A 15,835-nucleotide genomic window follows, 5' to 3' on the forward strand; every position below is an offset into this window, starting at 1 on the left:
GATCATGTATCAATTATGTACAATACACATGTATCAATACATGAATTACCGTTTGGTGTTGCTCAGGGTAGCTGCCTTGGTCCTCTGCTTTTTTCACTGTAAATCCTTCCATTAGGTGACGTCATCAGAGAACATAACCTCAATTTCCAGAGCTATGCAGATGACACCCAACTATATATTTCACTAGACCCAAGTGATGACCAATCCATCTGTCATCTAACATCTGGATTGGCTGCAGTAGACAAGTGGATGCAAATTTTCTTAAATTAAATGGTGACAAAACAGAAATCTTATTAGTTGGTCCCCAAGCAAAACGGGAGATAATTCTTTCCAAACTTGGCAGTTTGGCTGTGCAGGTTAAATCTGAAGTCACGAGCCTGGGTGTTATCCTTGACTCAGACCTAAATTTTAAATCTCACATAAAGAAGGTGACCAAAACAGCTTTTTTTCCACGTATGAAATAATTCAAAGGTGCGACCATTCCTATCCCAATAAGATGCCAAAAAAACTGGTACGTGCATTAATTTCAAGCAGACTTGACTACTGTAATGCTCTCTTCACCGGTCTTCCAAAGCAATCCATTGACAAATTACAATTAATTCAGAACTCTGCTGCCAGGATGTTAACTAGAACAAGAAAGAGAGAGCATATTACACCAGTTTTAGTTAACCTTCACTGGCTTCCAGTATCTTTTAGGATTGATTTTAAAGTGCTTTTACTTGTTTTTAAGGCTCTTAATGGGTTGGGACCAGCCTACATTACTAATTCTTTGTCGTTTTATAATCCTTCACTGCCTCTTAGATCCTCTGCTGCCAGCTTTTTAAATACAAACTACTCTAATAAGAAAATTGGCAGCTCAGCCTTTTTTAACTATGCACCAAAATTATGGAACTCACTACCCAAGCATATAAGAGATACAAGCTCTGTGAAAATTTTCAAACGACAATTGAAAGCTTATTTATTCAACATTGCTTTCAACTAACTGTCACTATTCCCTGGTTTTTATCCCCATCCTACGCATTTTTTATCTGCTTCCATACATTCTGCTGTCTTTTATATATTATATTGTTCTTGGTTTCATTGTGCAGGATTTGCACTTGTCTTTTTTTTTTTAAATTGTATTTGTCTGTTTTTATTTTGTTGTAAAGCACTTTGAGCTACACCTCCCTGTATGAAAGGTGCTATATAAATAAAGTTTATTATTATTATTATTATTATTATTACTATATTATTTCTCTATATATTTAAGTATATAGTATCTGTTTATATTTAAGTATATATGTCTGTATTTAAGTATATAGTATCTGTTTATATTTAAGTATATATTTCTGTATATAAGTATATAGTATGTTTATATTTACGTATGTCGTATTTGTATATATTTAAGTGTATAGTATCTGTTTATATTTAAGTATATATTTCTGTATATATTTAAGTATATAGTATCAGTCTATATTTAAGTTTATATTTCTGTATATATTTAAGTATATATTTCTGTATATATTTAAGTATATAGTATCTGTTTATATAGCATTTGTACATATTTAAATATATAGTATCTGACTATATTTAAGTATATATTTCTGTCTATATTTAAGTTTATATTTCTATATATATTTAAGTATATTGTATCTGTATATATTTCACTGGAGTTGATATTTTAACTGAGGTGTGTGAAGATATTATCTGGATTTTGTTTCTCGGCGCTGTGTCTGTGAACTCTGACGAGGAAACGTTCAATTCATTATTTTAAAATCTGAAATCAGAATTTCATCAAAGTTTCAGCTCAAAATCTATAAAATTACATTTTCAAATATTTAATATTTGTTTTAAATGATTTGAATATGAACCGACTTTATCTGATTATTTATTGATTAAACAGAGAAAAACAATCTGAAAATCAAAAGTCTTCTTTAACCTCTCTCTTGCCGTAGATTTCTCGGGCGTGTCCTGAGGGAAACACCACAGTCTGTCCTCCTCCTCCTCCTCCTCCTCCTCCTTCATGGCTGTTGGTTCGGGTTCGAGCGGCGCGGTGTCGCTGCATCTGCGGACTGAATGACTCAAAGTTGAGGGTTTTGTTCTCGAAGGCTCCTTCGACGCTGCAGAACATCCCGCCATACTTCATCCGAGGGCGAGGAGAGTCCGAGCCCAGCCGGGACAGGAGGGAGGAGCAGTCGTCCTCCTGCTGAGAACACCTCCTCTCAGACATCCTGGACACATCTGAGACGAGACGAGACGAGACGAGGAAGAAGAGGAGGAGGAGGAGGGTGGGCCGGAGATCTCAGGCAATAAATGAGGAGACCAGAGGAGGAGGAGCAGGAAAAGGAGGCCATGGGGGAGGGGAGGGACCATGAGAACCTGGGTTCCACTGAGCTGCAAGAACTCTTTGCTTCCTTCATTTAGAAACACTTTAAACCGTTTGAGCTTCAGAGACACAGAACAACAAGTCTGAACAACCCACGTGTCCAAGCTGCTTCCTGTTGGAAAGGGTTCAGTAATGGTTCTCTAATTAATCTGTAATGGTTCTCTAATGGTTCGGTAATGGTTTTGTAATTGTTCTCTAATGGTTCTCTTGGTTGTGCAATGGCTCTGTAATGGTTCTCTAATGGTTCTGTAGTGGTTCTCTAGGCGCCCTGCATTTTAACACGGTGGCCTTCAGTCGTTTCTGTCCTAAGGAACTTTATTTTCACCAAGACATCTGTGAAGAAAAACAAGAACTGGATGAAGAATAATTAAGGATCCACCTGAATTTAGTTTATAACCCATCGCTGCTGATTGGCTAACACCTTTGACCTTTGACATGCCCACCAGACGAGAGGAAACACACCTTTAAGCCTGTTTCACAGAAACTGTAACAACACCTTCTCCAGGTTCCTCCAAAGAACTGAGGGGCTGAAGGGTCACTGCAGAGAGGAAACACCATGGAGATCTGTGACTGACTGATCAATTGATTGATTGACTGATTAAAATGCACCCTGGGAGTCGTAGTTGTCACCTGTCCTTCAGTCTTTGTGTCCACAGACGTCTTATCGACTGGTACTGCAGGAGCCTGACAGACATCTCAACTGTTGATTGATTAGCTGTCAGCTGTTATTGATTATTGACGCAAGATCATCCTGGTGTTCACTCTGACATCATCACGTGACATCACAGCGAGTGCTCTGAATATTTCAGGTCCAATAAACACAAAGAGACTCAGGGTCCTGTCGGCTCTTTAACTGTCTGACTTTATAGACACAACACACACACTGTAACACACACACACACACACACACACACACACACACACACACATACACACAGGTCAGTGCTCATTACTGCTGATGCTCTGCAGCTCTGAACTGGATTTCTTTGCCTGTCACATTCACTTTATCTCACACACACACACACACACACACACACACTCACACAGTCACACACTCAGTGGACCGTAATGAAGTGTGTATCGTCATGTGAACATGAAGCTCTCGTGTTTTAAACTGATCAGTCACTTCCTGTCTGACAGAGTCTGACAGGAAGTAACTGGGTTAACCACACACAGTACATACAGCACATACATGATACAGTGTAGGGATGTGACTCAGTGGTCACTTTATTAGGTACACCTGCTGATACAGATAAATGATGAGCGGATCAATCGATCAAGAACAGGATGAAGAGGATCGGCCCATCAGACGTGATCTCAGAGTTGAAGGATCGTTGTTGGTTTCAATCAATGAATCAATTTTATTTATAAAGCCCAATATCACAAATCACAATTTGCCTCACAGGGCTTTACAGCATACGACATCCCTCTGTCCTTATGACCCTCACAGCTGATCAGGAAAAACTCCCCAAAAAACCCTTTAACGGGGAAAAAAAACGGTAGAAACCTCAGGAAGAGCAACTGAGGAGGGATCCCTCTTCCAGGATGGACAGACGTGCAATAGATGTCGTACAGAACAGATCAGCATAATAAATTAACAGTAATCCGTATGACACAATGAGACAGAGAGAGACAGAGAGAGAGAGAGAGACAGAGAGAGAGATGCAGGTAATGACAGTAGCTTACAGCAACATTAATGAAAGTAATAATTTTATAGTTATAGTTCTGGCTACTGTGGTACAATATGTTGAAAGTATGTATTAATATCTGGCAGTATACATGTGTGACAATAGTCATATGTGTATAATAACAGTAGAAGTATGACTAATGACTAATGATGGCAGCAGCAGCAGGAGGCATCTGGCAGGACCACGGCAGCAGCACAACCACACACGTCACGCTGTCCAGGCACCGCTGTGATATGAGTTAATCTGAGAGACAGTGGAGCACAAAGGCTCCGGAGAAGAAGCCGAGTTAGTGACATCCAGAATGGCCGAGTTAGCAAGATGCAGTAATAGAATACGAGAGAGAGAGAGAGAGAGAGAGAGAGAGGGGGAGAGAGAGGGAGAGAAGGAGAGAAGGTGCGCGGTGTATTATAGGGGGGTCCTCCGTCAGACTAAGCCTAAATCAGCCTAACTAGGGACTGGTACAGGGCAAGCCTGAGCCAGCCCTAACTATAAGCTTTATCAAAGAGGAAAGTCTTAAGTCTAGTCTGGATTACTGTAACTCTCTATTATCAGGTAGCTCTAGTAAGTCCTTAAAAACTCTCCAGCTAATTCAGAATGCAGCAGCACGTGTACTAACAGGAACTAAGAAACAAGATCATATTTCTCCTGTTTTAGCTTCTCTGCACTGGCTCCCTGTAAAATCCAGAATTGAATTTAAAATCCTACTGTTAACTTATAAAGCTCTAAATGGTCAAGCTCCATCATATCTTAGAGAGCTCATAGTGCCATATTATCCCACCAGAACACTGCGCTCTGAGAACGCAGGGTTACTCGTGGTCCCTAAAGTCTCCAAAAGTAGATCAGGAGCCAGAGCCTTCAGCTATCAGGCTCCTCTCCTGTGGAATCATCTTCCTGTTATGGTCCGGGAGGCAGACACCGTCTCCACATTTAAGACTAGACTTAAGACTTTCCTCTTTGATAAAGCTTATAGTTAGGGCTGGCTCAGGCTTGCCCTGTACCAGCCCCTAGTTAGGCTGACTTAGGCCTAGTCTGCCGGAGGACCCCCCTATAATACACCGGGCTCCCTCTCTCTCCCCCTCTCTCTCTCTCTCTCTCTCTCTCATGTTCTGTTACTGCATCTTGCTAACTCAGCCATACTGCATGTCATCTCTCTCTTTCTGTCTCTCTCTCTGTCTCATTGTGTCATGCGGATTACTGTTAATTTATTATGCTGATCTGTTCTGTACGACATCTATTGCACGTCTGTCCGTCCTGGAAGAGGGATCCCTCCTCAGTTGCTCTTCCTGAGGTTTCTACCATTTTTCCCCCGTTAAAGGGTTTTTTGGGGAGTTTTTCCTGATCAGCTGTGAGGGTCCTAAGGACAGAGGGATGTCGTATGCTGTAAAGCCCTGTGAGGCAAATTGTGATTTGTGATATTGGGCTTTATAAATAAAATGGATTGATTGATTGATTGATTGAGACTCCTGAAATTAAAAAGAAATAATGGATCAAATGATAAAAACAATCAGAATCTGAAGGAGAAAAAAAACTCATACACAGTTTCGTCTTCAGTCTCGTTTCCACCATTTTAATCTGTCATCACATCAAAGCGCCGACTCGTCAGATGTTCACTGAGCTCAGACTCACAGCAGAGATAGAAAAATATCATCTGGAATAATAAAAGTACAACAGCAGGGTCCAGGTTTTAAAACCAGAACAGATCGATTCAGTTCTGAACCTGCCTCAGTTAAACACTCCCATAAGATCATTCACATTTTTAATGGTAAATAAATAAATGTTCTGTTGACTCTGATGATGATCAGTCAGAGTTCAGCTCAGGAACAACAAAATAAAAGTCCTGAAACACAGTGAAAGCTTCAGAGGAAAATTTAACTGTGATGGAAAAAAGAAACATGAATATAATCTGAAAATGAACCAAACTGCAAAATATGAAGTTGTTGTTTATAATTAAACTTTGTATTTAAACATTTCCTTTTTCTCCTTTTATTTAGCTCAATTTTTATTTTTAAACTTCTGTTTAATTTTATCAGATAGTTTGATATCAGACATGATAATTATTTATTTATTTATCTCCACCAGCAGCGTGAAATCATCACACACACACACACACACACACACATATATATGCATGTAAATAAATGTGTATATATATATACACATACACATATATATATATATATATATATATATATATATAGTACAGGCCAAAAGTTTGGACACACCTTCTCATTCAATGCGTTTTCTTTATTTTCATGACTATTTACATTGTAGATTCTCACTGAAGGCATCAAAACTATGAATGAACACATGTGGAGTTATGTACTTAACAAAAAAAGGTGAAATAACTGAAAACATGTTTTATATTCTAGTTTCTTCAAAATAGCCACCCTTTGCTCTGATTACTGCTTTGCACACTCTTGGCATTCTCTCCATGAGCTTCAAGAGGTAGTCACCTGAAATGGTTTTCCAACAGTCTTGAAGGAGTTCCCAGAGGTGTTTAGCACTTGTTGGCCCCTTTGCCTTCACTCTGCGGTCCAGCTCACCCCAAACCATCTGGATTGGGTTCAGGTCCGGTGACTGTGGAGGCCAGCTCATCTGCCGCAGCACTCCATCACTCTCCTTCTTGGTCAAATAGCCCTTACACAGCCTGGAGGTGTGTTTGGGGTCATTGTCCTGTTGAAAAATAAATGATCGTCCAACTAAACGCAAACCGGATGGGATGGCATGTCGCTGCAGGATGCTGTGGTAGCCATGCTGGTTCAGTGTGCCTTCAATTTTGAATAAATCCCCAACAGTGTCACCAGCAAAACACCCCCACACCATCACACCTCCTCCTCCATGCTTCACAGTGGGAACCAGGCATGTGGAATCCATCCGTTCACCTTTTCTGCGTCTCACAAAGACACGGCGGTTGGAACCAAAGATCTCAAATTTGGACTCATCAGACCAAAGCACAGATTTCCACTGGTCTAATGTCCATTCCTTGTGTTTCTTGGCCCAAACAAATCTCTTCTGCTTGTTGCCTCTCCTTAGCAGTGGTTTCCTAGCAGCTATTTGACCATGAAGGCATGATTGGCGCAGTCTCCTCTTAACAGTTGTTCTAGAGATGGGTCTGCTGCTAGAACTCTGTGTGGCATTCATCTGGTCTCTGATCTGAGCTGCTGTTAACTTGCCATTTCTGAGGCTGGTGACTCGGATGAACTTATCCTCAGAAGCAGAGGTGACTCTTGGTCTTCCTTTCCTCGGTCGGTCCTCATGTGTGCCAGTTTGGTTGTAGCGCTTGGTTTTTGCGACTCCACTTGGGGACACATTTAAAGTTTTTGCAATTTTCCAGACTGACTGACCTTCATTTCTTAAAGTAATGATGGCCACTCGTTTTTCTTTAGTTAGCTGATTGGTTCTTGCCATAATATGAATTTTAACAGTTGTCCAATAGGGCTGTCGGCTGTGTATTAACCTGACTTCTGCACAACACAACTGATGGTCCCAACCCCATTGATAAAGCAAGAAATTCCACTAATTAACCCTGATAAGGCACACCTGTGAAGTCGAAACCATTTAAGGTGACTACCTCTTGAAGCTCATGGAGAGAATGCCAAGAGTGTGCAAAGCAGTAATCAGAGCAAAGGGTGGCTATTTTGAAGAAACTAGAATATAAAACATGTTTTCAGTTATTTCACCTTTTTTTGTTAAGTACATAACTCCACGTGTTCATTCATAGTTTTGATGCCTTCAGTGAGAATCTACAATGTAAATAGTCATGAAAATAAAGAAAACGCATTGAATGAGAAGGTGTGTCCAAACTTTTGGCCTGTACTGTATGTATGTGTGTGATCCTCCATTATATTCAGTCGGGTCTATGCAGAACTGACGTTGTACTTTCCTCCATCATTAACCTGTGACATCATCACCATAAATCTGGGGATGTCATTTAACTGCATCAGGTTTATTATTAAATCAAATATTTCTTTCATCTCTCAAACTTCAACCTGTGTTTCCTCAGATCAAATCTTAATTCACTTCAGTTGTTATTGTATTTGTGGTTGCAGCTCGGACCTCCAGCACACGTCCTGACGTCGTGAAGTAGAGTCGCCTTCATCAGTTTTTGGTCCCTGGATGATTCAGGTGGGCTGACACTACATGAAGGTTACACACTGTAACCTTAGATCTATGAGCTGAACTCCAGTCCTCATGGGGGACAGCCAATCAGAACAAAGTTCACTTCAACTGAACTGATGTCAGGACAGGTGAGAACAACCGTTCATAATGTTTTCTACTGTGATTCTATAATGTGAACTCATCAAGGTAACTTAGCAACCACTTTACTGAATGTCTGTTGTGATCAATCGAGCTTTGTGTCTGATGCTGAAACCTCAGTAACTGGTCAGTCAACTGTAACACTGTATGCCGTCCAGCTAGCTGAGCTAACACTGAATGAAGGAGAGCTAGCTTAGCTAACACTGTATGAAGGAGAGCTAGCTGAGCTAACACTGAATGAAGAGCTAGCTGAGCTAACACTGTATGAAGGAGAGCTAGCTGAGCTAACACTGTATGAAGGAGAGCTAGCTTAGCTAACACTGTATAAAAGAGAGCTAGCTGAGCTAACACTGTATGAAGGAGAGCTAGCTGAGCTAACACTGAATGAAGTCCAGCTAGCTGAGCTAACACTGTATGACGTCCAGCTAGCTGAGCTAACACTATATGAAGTAGGGCTAGCTGAGCTAACACTGTATGGAGAGCTAGCCTAGCTAACAGTGAATGAAGTCCAGCACCACTTTGTTCCAGCTGCCTCCCAAGGCCAGAATATGTTTGTCGGCTGTACGTCGGGGGTCTCAACCAAAACTTCCTGGTAAACAGTAGCTAACTGGAAGCTCGTTAGCATGTTGCTGGTTGTGGTTTTTACTTGTCTGAAACACAACAGTTGTCGTGGAAACCATCCTTGTCTTCGTCAGTGAGGTGTGATGGTGTAGGTCTGGAGTCAGCTGACAGATGGGCTCTGCTCTGATTGGCTGACAGCAGCCAGAGGCAGGTCATTGTGGCAGTGAAGCCAACATGCCTCACTCAGTACATTGCTGATTCAAAACCCTGAATCCTTCTGAATCCTCTTGTCGTTTAGTTTGATCTGGACTGAGCCGAGCCTGCTGACTGTTCAGCTGCTGGACTCTGGAGGCCTGCAGACACTAAAACAGAGACTGACATGTTAACACCTTTGAATCTGATGTGTAGAGCTTAAATACAATGACAGTCACATGTACCCGGGCCTTAAGACTGCATACCTGGGTTTAACCCTGTACATCGAGGGTAAACTCTGTACACCTGGGGTAAACCCTGTACACCTAGGATAAACCCTGAACACCTGGGATAAGCCCTGTACACCTGGGATAAACCCTGTACACCTAGGATAAACCCTGAACACCTGGGATAAACCCTGTACACCTAGGATAAACCCTGAACACCTGGGATAAACCCTGTACACCTGGGATAAACTCTGTACACCTTGGATAAACCCTGTTCACCTGGGATAAACCCTGTACACCTGGGATAAACCCTGTACACCTAGGATAAACCCTGAACACCTGGGATAAACCCTGTACACCTGGGATAAACCCTGTACACCTAGGATAAACCCTGAACACCTGGGATAAACCCTGTACACCTGGGATAAACTCTGTACACCTTGGATAAACCCTGTTCACCTGGGATAAACCCTGTTCACCTGGGATAAACCCTGTACACCTTGGATAAACCCTGTTCACCTGGCGCAGACTCTCTGGCCTGCAGTTACGTGTGTTGTTCAACAGTAACCATGTTGTGGTGTGACTCACCGGCTGCTGTTAGGACCAGAGAATAAAGGCCAACGAGAAGAATAGAAACAGAAATAGAAACTGAAAGAAAAAGAAGAAGATAATGAAGTGTCAGTTTATAGTGACAGATTGTTTACAGACTTCATCTGTTACAGTGAACATGTGTCAAGACCTGCTGAACTCTGACAGTAAAACAACGTCTCCCTCCAGAACCAGACTTCACTGTGTTTCTACCGGTCTCTACCTTTTCTTCCAGCTCTTTGATCTGTCGCTTCTGTGCTTCTATACACTCCTCCAGCTCCTTGTTCCTCTGTCAGATAAACAAACAAACATCATGTCAACAACACAACAAACATAAGATACATTTACTGTTTCTTGGTTAAATTTTTACCTGTTGTTTACATAATTACTTGTTGTTTACATGTTTACCTGTTGTTTATATATTTACATGTTGTTTATATGTTTACCTGTTGTGTGAGCTGCAGCAGTTCCATCCTCTCTCGGAGGATCTGTGCATCTCTTTCTCTCAGCTCGCACATCAAAGTTCGTTTCCATTGGTCCATTGCTCTCCTAAGCCCCTCCCTCTCTGTCTCCGTCAGTGTTTCAGACAGACGACCCTCCTCCATCTTTAATCCCTCCATTTTGGACTCCTCCTCGTGCTGCAGAGCCTCAAACAACATGGCCTCCAGCTCCAGGATCCTCTGAGTCAACGACAGCACGTTTTAAAATAATAAAATATTTTATCTGATCATAAAGGTCAAGATTAAGTCAAGATCAATATTAACTCAATATCAATATAAACTCAGGGTCACTATTAACTCAAGGTCACTATCAACTCAAGATCAAGATTAACTCAAGATCAATGAAAACTCCAGATCAAGATTAACTCAAGATTAATACAAACTCAAGATCAAGATTAATTCATGATCAATATAAACTCAAAATCAATATAAATGCAAGACCAAGATTAATTCAAGATCAAGATTAATCCTGTGGCCCCGGTGGTAAACCCTGTAGCCCCGGTGGTAAACCCTGTAGCCCCGGTGGTAAACCCTGTAGCCCTGGTGGTAAACCCTGTAGCCCCGGTGGTAAACCCTGTAGCCCTGGTGGTAAACCCTGTAGCTCCGGTGGTAAACCCTGTAGCCCTGCAGTCAACTGTGTGTTGTTTCAAATCCAACACATTAAAAAAATCATAGCTTCTGTGAGACGGTGGAAACATGTGAATCTGACTGAGACTTTACGCTTACTGTATTTCATCTTCCGTCAGGAAACCATGTCGTAAAGGAAGTCAAGAGTCGTATCTCGTCACTAATTCTATTTTTACTTTTATGTTTTCACATAAATGACGGACACATTAGTGACTCCTGGCGAGCTCCTGTTTGTTTATGATGGTGTTTGATCAGAGAACTGTGTCAAAATGAGCGAGAAAGAAATGATGTCACAGATGTGGTGAAAAAATGAAACATGACAAACTTTGGTTGGATCAATGAGTCTTCAGACGAAGTCACAGCAGTAATTAAAGACAGGAGGACGGAAACATGAGGAAGTCTGATCCCGACGTCAGACTGTCTGCTGGATCAGCTACACCCTGAACCTGCCGCTGGACTCTGTAGGATCAGCTAAACCCTGAACCTGCGCAGGTCCTTCATATAACTTTGGTGCTTCAGCGACATTTCTAAAAACAAACCCCTCAGACTGTTGTTGTTCACGATTGTACGTTGGCTGATTTGTTGTGCTGTGGTTGTTGCAGCTGTTCACACTGACCTTATGAGCCTGGTCCATCGACTGCTTCCTGTAGTCCAACTCTTCGTCCAGGTAACCCTTCTGTTTACTGAACAGATCCTACAGATAACACACAGAGGTCAGAGGTCACTGTGACACTTACTGGGAATCAAACTAGCAACTCTCTGTCTTCCTCCACTGGCAACAGATTCATGTGACACGGAAACTTTGAACCCAAATAAACGATTCACATCAGCATGGTTGAACATGTGCAGAACAACATCGTTAAACAAACTGAAGTTCTGTTTTTGATACAGTCAATCACAGAATGTCAATCTGACGTCTGACGGTCCCCCTGCTCTCTGATGGTTCAGCTCCTGTCTCTCAGACAGTTTACAGTTTCTCTGAGAAACTTATCATCATCTGCTGGCATGATGCAGAACGGAGTACCTCAGGGTTTTGTCCTAGGTTCTCTTCTGTTCTGTATATTTACACAATTCGTCTGAGCATGAAATCTCTCTTCACTGTTAGACTGAAGACACTCAACTCTGTGTGTCTATGAAACCAGGACAGACAGACTGAGGTCTTTATAAAAATGTCTCAGGGACATCAACTACTGATGTCAAAGACACTTCCTCCAACTCACTGAAGACAAATCTAAAATACTATATTTGGGCTGCTGAACACTGTCCTAACTGAGCTCCTTCTGCTTAGTCCTCGTGGGTTCAGGGTTAAGATGGTGACCATAAACTGCAGTGTCACTTATCAGTTGATCTGGTCACTTTCTGATGAAGACGTCATCAAAGAAAACTTAAAACAGAATAGTAGATACTGACGATACTAATGATACTGATCTGACGAATAGTGAAGACGACATCTTGTTACTGAACACTAACTGATTTTAGTGATTTAAGTGTTTGACATGTTGAAGAAATGAATTCAATTTCAATTCAATTTTATTTATAAAGCCCAATATCACAAATCACAATGTAATATCACAAATCACAACAGTAATCCGTATGACACAATGAGACAGAAAGAGAAAAAGAGAGAGAGACAGAGAGAGAGAGAGATGCAGGTAATGACAGTAGCTTACAACAACATTAATGAAAGTAATAATATTATAATTATAGTTCTGGCTACTGTGGTACAATATGTTGAAAGTATGTATTAATATCTGACAGTATACATGTGTGACAGTAGTCATATGTGTATAATAACAGTAGAAGTATGACTAATGACTAATGATGGCAGCAGCAGCAGGAGGCATCTGGCAGGACCACGGCAGCAGCACAACCACACACGTCACGCTGTCCAGGCACCGCTGTGATATGAGTTAATCTGAGAGACAGTGGAGCACAAAGGCTCCGGAGAAGAAGAATCAGGTCACTGTAAAGTTTTTACCTTCTCACTCTCGATGTCCAACATCTTCTGCTGCAGAGCCGACTTCGTCACTTCAATGGACTCCAACCACTGACCAGAGACAGATGTGGACAGACAGGCAGAGACAGACAGATGAACAAAAAGGGGAAACTGTTAGAAAGTGTGTCAGGAAGTGACATCACTGATTTCCCATCAGGGGACAGACAGTATGTATAAACAGGGTCAAAGGTCAGGTAAGTTGGAGGACAGTTGGTGGACAGTGTTCAGGTAAGTGTTACCTTTTCAGCCAGAGTAAGAACAGTCCGGGCGTGGATCACCACCACCTGCTCCTCATTGGACAGATTCTGCAGGCACACAGGTAAACAACAAAATGTTAAAAAAAAAACATGTCAACAACACATCAACAACATGTCAAAAACATGTCAACAATGTGTAAACCACCTGTCGACAACATGGTAAAAAACATAACCACAGCACATCAACAACACTTTAACAACATGTCAATAACAATGACTGAGTCAAATCTGTCCACCATGTGTAAGTGATAAGACAACATCAGAGGGTCCTGATGATAAACTAACAAACATGTCAACAACACATTAACAGCATATCAACAACAGGTCAACATGTTTCCATCACCGTCCAGAGGTCTGTACCATGTTCATCTTACCCAGAATACCTTCTGGTTATCTGTCTGACTAACCCATCACATCGTCCGTCTGATAACCAGTTACTACACAGCTGATTTCAACCAGTTCAGTCAGCTCTGGGTTTTCATATCAGCCACGAGCACATTCATGTGAAAGACGCAGGTGTCTGTGAGACAGTGACATGTCAGTGGGACATAAACGAGACTCTGTGATCTGATAACACTGAAAACAATCTCCAAAAATTCCCCATTGGATGAGACTTAACTAACCTTGTAGGTACCACCAAACTGTATGTGACATTAGTGCAGAGTATTTTTTGCTGTTTATTGTGATGATGATGATGATGATGATGAAACGCCTCTGTATTTAAAGTAAAGAGGAGTTAATGACTGACAACATCTGTCTGACTGAGATGTTTCATTTTAGGAGCTGATTAACAGTGTGTGATTATTTTTTAGCCTGGTTCTCATCACACAGGTGTGTCATGTTATTCTGATGAGTCACAGGTGTGTCATGTTGTTCTGATGAATCACGTGTGTCATGTTATTCTGATGACTCAATCTCTGACCTCTGACCTCTGGTGGTAACTAACATACATGTCAACATGTTTCCATGAGCTGAGTCAAACATCAGTGGAACAGCAGGGACAGATTCAAACCATATGTTTAATATGACAGAGAAGCTGCTGCAGGGTTAGGTCCAAACAAACAGGACAATCCGAGATCTGTTGGTTCTCATGATAAAGAACAGAGTTCAAATAGAACACATACAAAATAAATTCAACATACACTTACGGCGTTATCTCCCAGAATGTCCAACTTCTTCATCAGTTCACTGATCACAATGTCCTGAAGGACGACAAGGAGACACCTGTTAGGACAACTCATCAGTACTCTGAGTCACTCAGGTGAGTTTACAGGTGAGTTGTTTTTTTTTTTTAAAGATTATTTTTATGGGCTTTTTGCCTTTATTGACAGGACAGAGAGTGAAATGGGGAGACAGAGAGAGTGGGGACTAACATGCAGCAAAGGGCCGCAAGCCGGATTTGAGCCCGCGGCCGCTGCAGCGAGGCGATGCCTCTGTACATGGGGCGCCGGCACTATCCACTACGCTACAGACGCCCCACTTTACAGGTGAATTTACTGGTGAGTTTACAGTTGTGGTCCAAACTCTGGAGTGTACTTCCTGTTGAGATTTGATCATCGACGTCTGAGTCAATGTTTAGGATGTCATATTTATATGGTCCCAGTGTCTCCTGTCTGTGTATGGATATGTGTTAATGTGCATGTGTGAGCTGAAGCTCGTGCACAGAGCGTGTACGTGTGTGTTTATTTGTAAACATCTGTGTAAACAGTATAAGTCTGACTTCATGACTTTAATATTTACTGTTTTATAGTTTCCTCATTGTTTTTATTCTTGATTTAGTTTTCATCGTCATCTGAAGGAACATCTGATCATGCTTTATTAATTATTATTATTATTACTACTCAGATGTTTAAAGCTCAGGTGTGATGTCACTCACAGCGACTCCCTCTGCCTCGCAGTAGATCTGGAGAGGACTGAGGCCTTCTGGGAAATGAAGTTGTTGGAAGTTGATGGCAGGTGAGCGTCGCTCCCTTTCCTGTAACCATGGAAACAGAGACAACTCATCAGTCTGTGACATTTATAACAGGTTGTTGTTGTTGTTTACGGGTGCGTGACAGTCATTACCTCGAGCTCTAAGATCCTAAACTCCAGCAGCTCGTTTTGATCTTTGACGTCCTGAATGTCGTTTTCCAGCTTCAGCTCGACCCCTTCCATCTGCTTGACCTGTAACATACCAGGAACATATGGTCAGAGGAATGTCTCATCATGTCACATGATATCAGATAATGTCACATGATGCTGTTTGTCTCTATCTGATATGAAGAATATTCAGAGTCTCCGTCATGTGAAAACACAGAAACAATCAGCATTCATGGATTCATTCACTCTGATTATAATCATTTGTCTTATCGACACACTCATACTCTTACTCTGAGAACTACAACTCCCATCATGCTCTAACTGAACTACAGCTCCCATCATGCTCTGAGGGAAGTATCATGTTGCCATGGAGTCAGTGAGTTATCCTTTTTTTAGTCTTTATTTGAATCCATTAAAGTCACAATGATGATGTCACAGTGAGCTGAATGATGTCACAGTGAGCTTGTCACAGTGAGCTGAACGCTGTGTGGGAAAAAC

General features: G+C 41.5%; 1 protein-coding gene across 7 annotated transcripts in view; it reads right to left on the reverse strand.

Annotated features, from left to right (window-relative positions):
• Nucleotides 1-8,878: 8,878 nt before the first annotated feature.
• The window catches only part of jakmip3 (Janus kinase and microtubule interacting protein 3), a 53,495-nt gene continuing 46,538 nt past the window's right edge, over nt 8,879-15,835 (reverse strand). For 4 of the 7 annotated variants that reach the window (XM_078163227.1, XM_078163224.1, XM_078163226.1 and 1 more), the window contains 10 exons: nt 15,323-15,421; nt 15,135-15,233; nt 14,401-14,460; nt 13,241-13,306; nt 12,984-13,052; nt 11,622-11,699; nt 10,325-10,558; nt 10,102-10,167; nt 9,879-9,938; nt 8,881-9,233 (listed from right to left, as the gene is read on the reverse strand). In XM_078163227.1, the coding sequence (XP_078019353.1) occupies nt 9,888-9,938; nt 10,102-10,167; nt 10,325-10,558; nt 11,622-11,699; nt 12,984-13,052; nt 13,241-13,306; nt 14,401-14,460; nt 15,135-15,233; nt 15,323-15,421 (822 nt within the window). In that variant the 3' untranslated portion in view covers nt 8,881-9,233; nt 9,879-9,887. Of the gene's footprint in view, nt 9,234-9,878; nt 9,939-10,101; nt 10,168-10,324; nt 10,559-11,621; nt 11,700-12,983; nt 13,053-13,240; nt 13,307-14,400; nt 14,461-15,134; nt 15,234-15,322; nt 15,422-15,835 lie in introns of all 7 variants that reach the window. The other 3 variants (XM_078163225.1, XM_078163223.1, XM_078163228.1) reach the window with 2 other exon arrangements.

Source organism: Epinephelus lanceolatus, chromosome 21, assembly GCF_041903045.1.
Source record: "Epinephelus lanceolatus isolate andai-2023 chromosome 21, ASM4190304v1, whole genome shotgun sequence".
Classification (NCBI taxonomy): Eukaryota; Metazoa; Chordata; class Actinopteri; order Perciformes; family Serranidae; genus Epinephelus; species Epinephelus lanceolatus.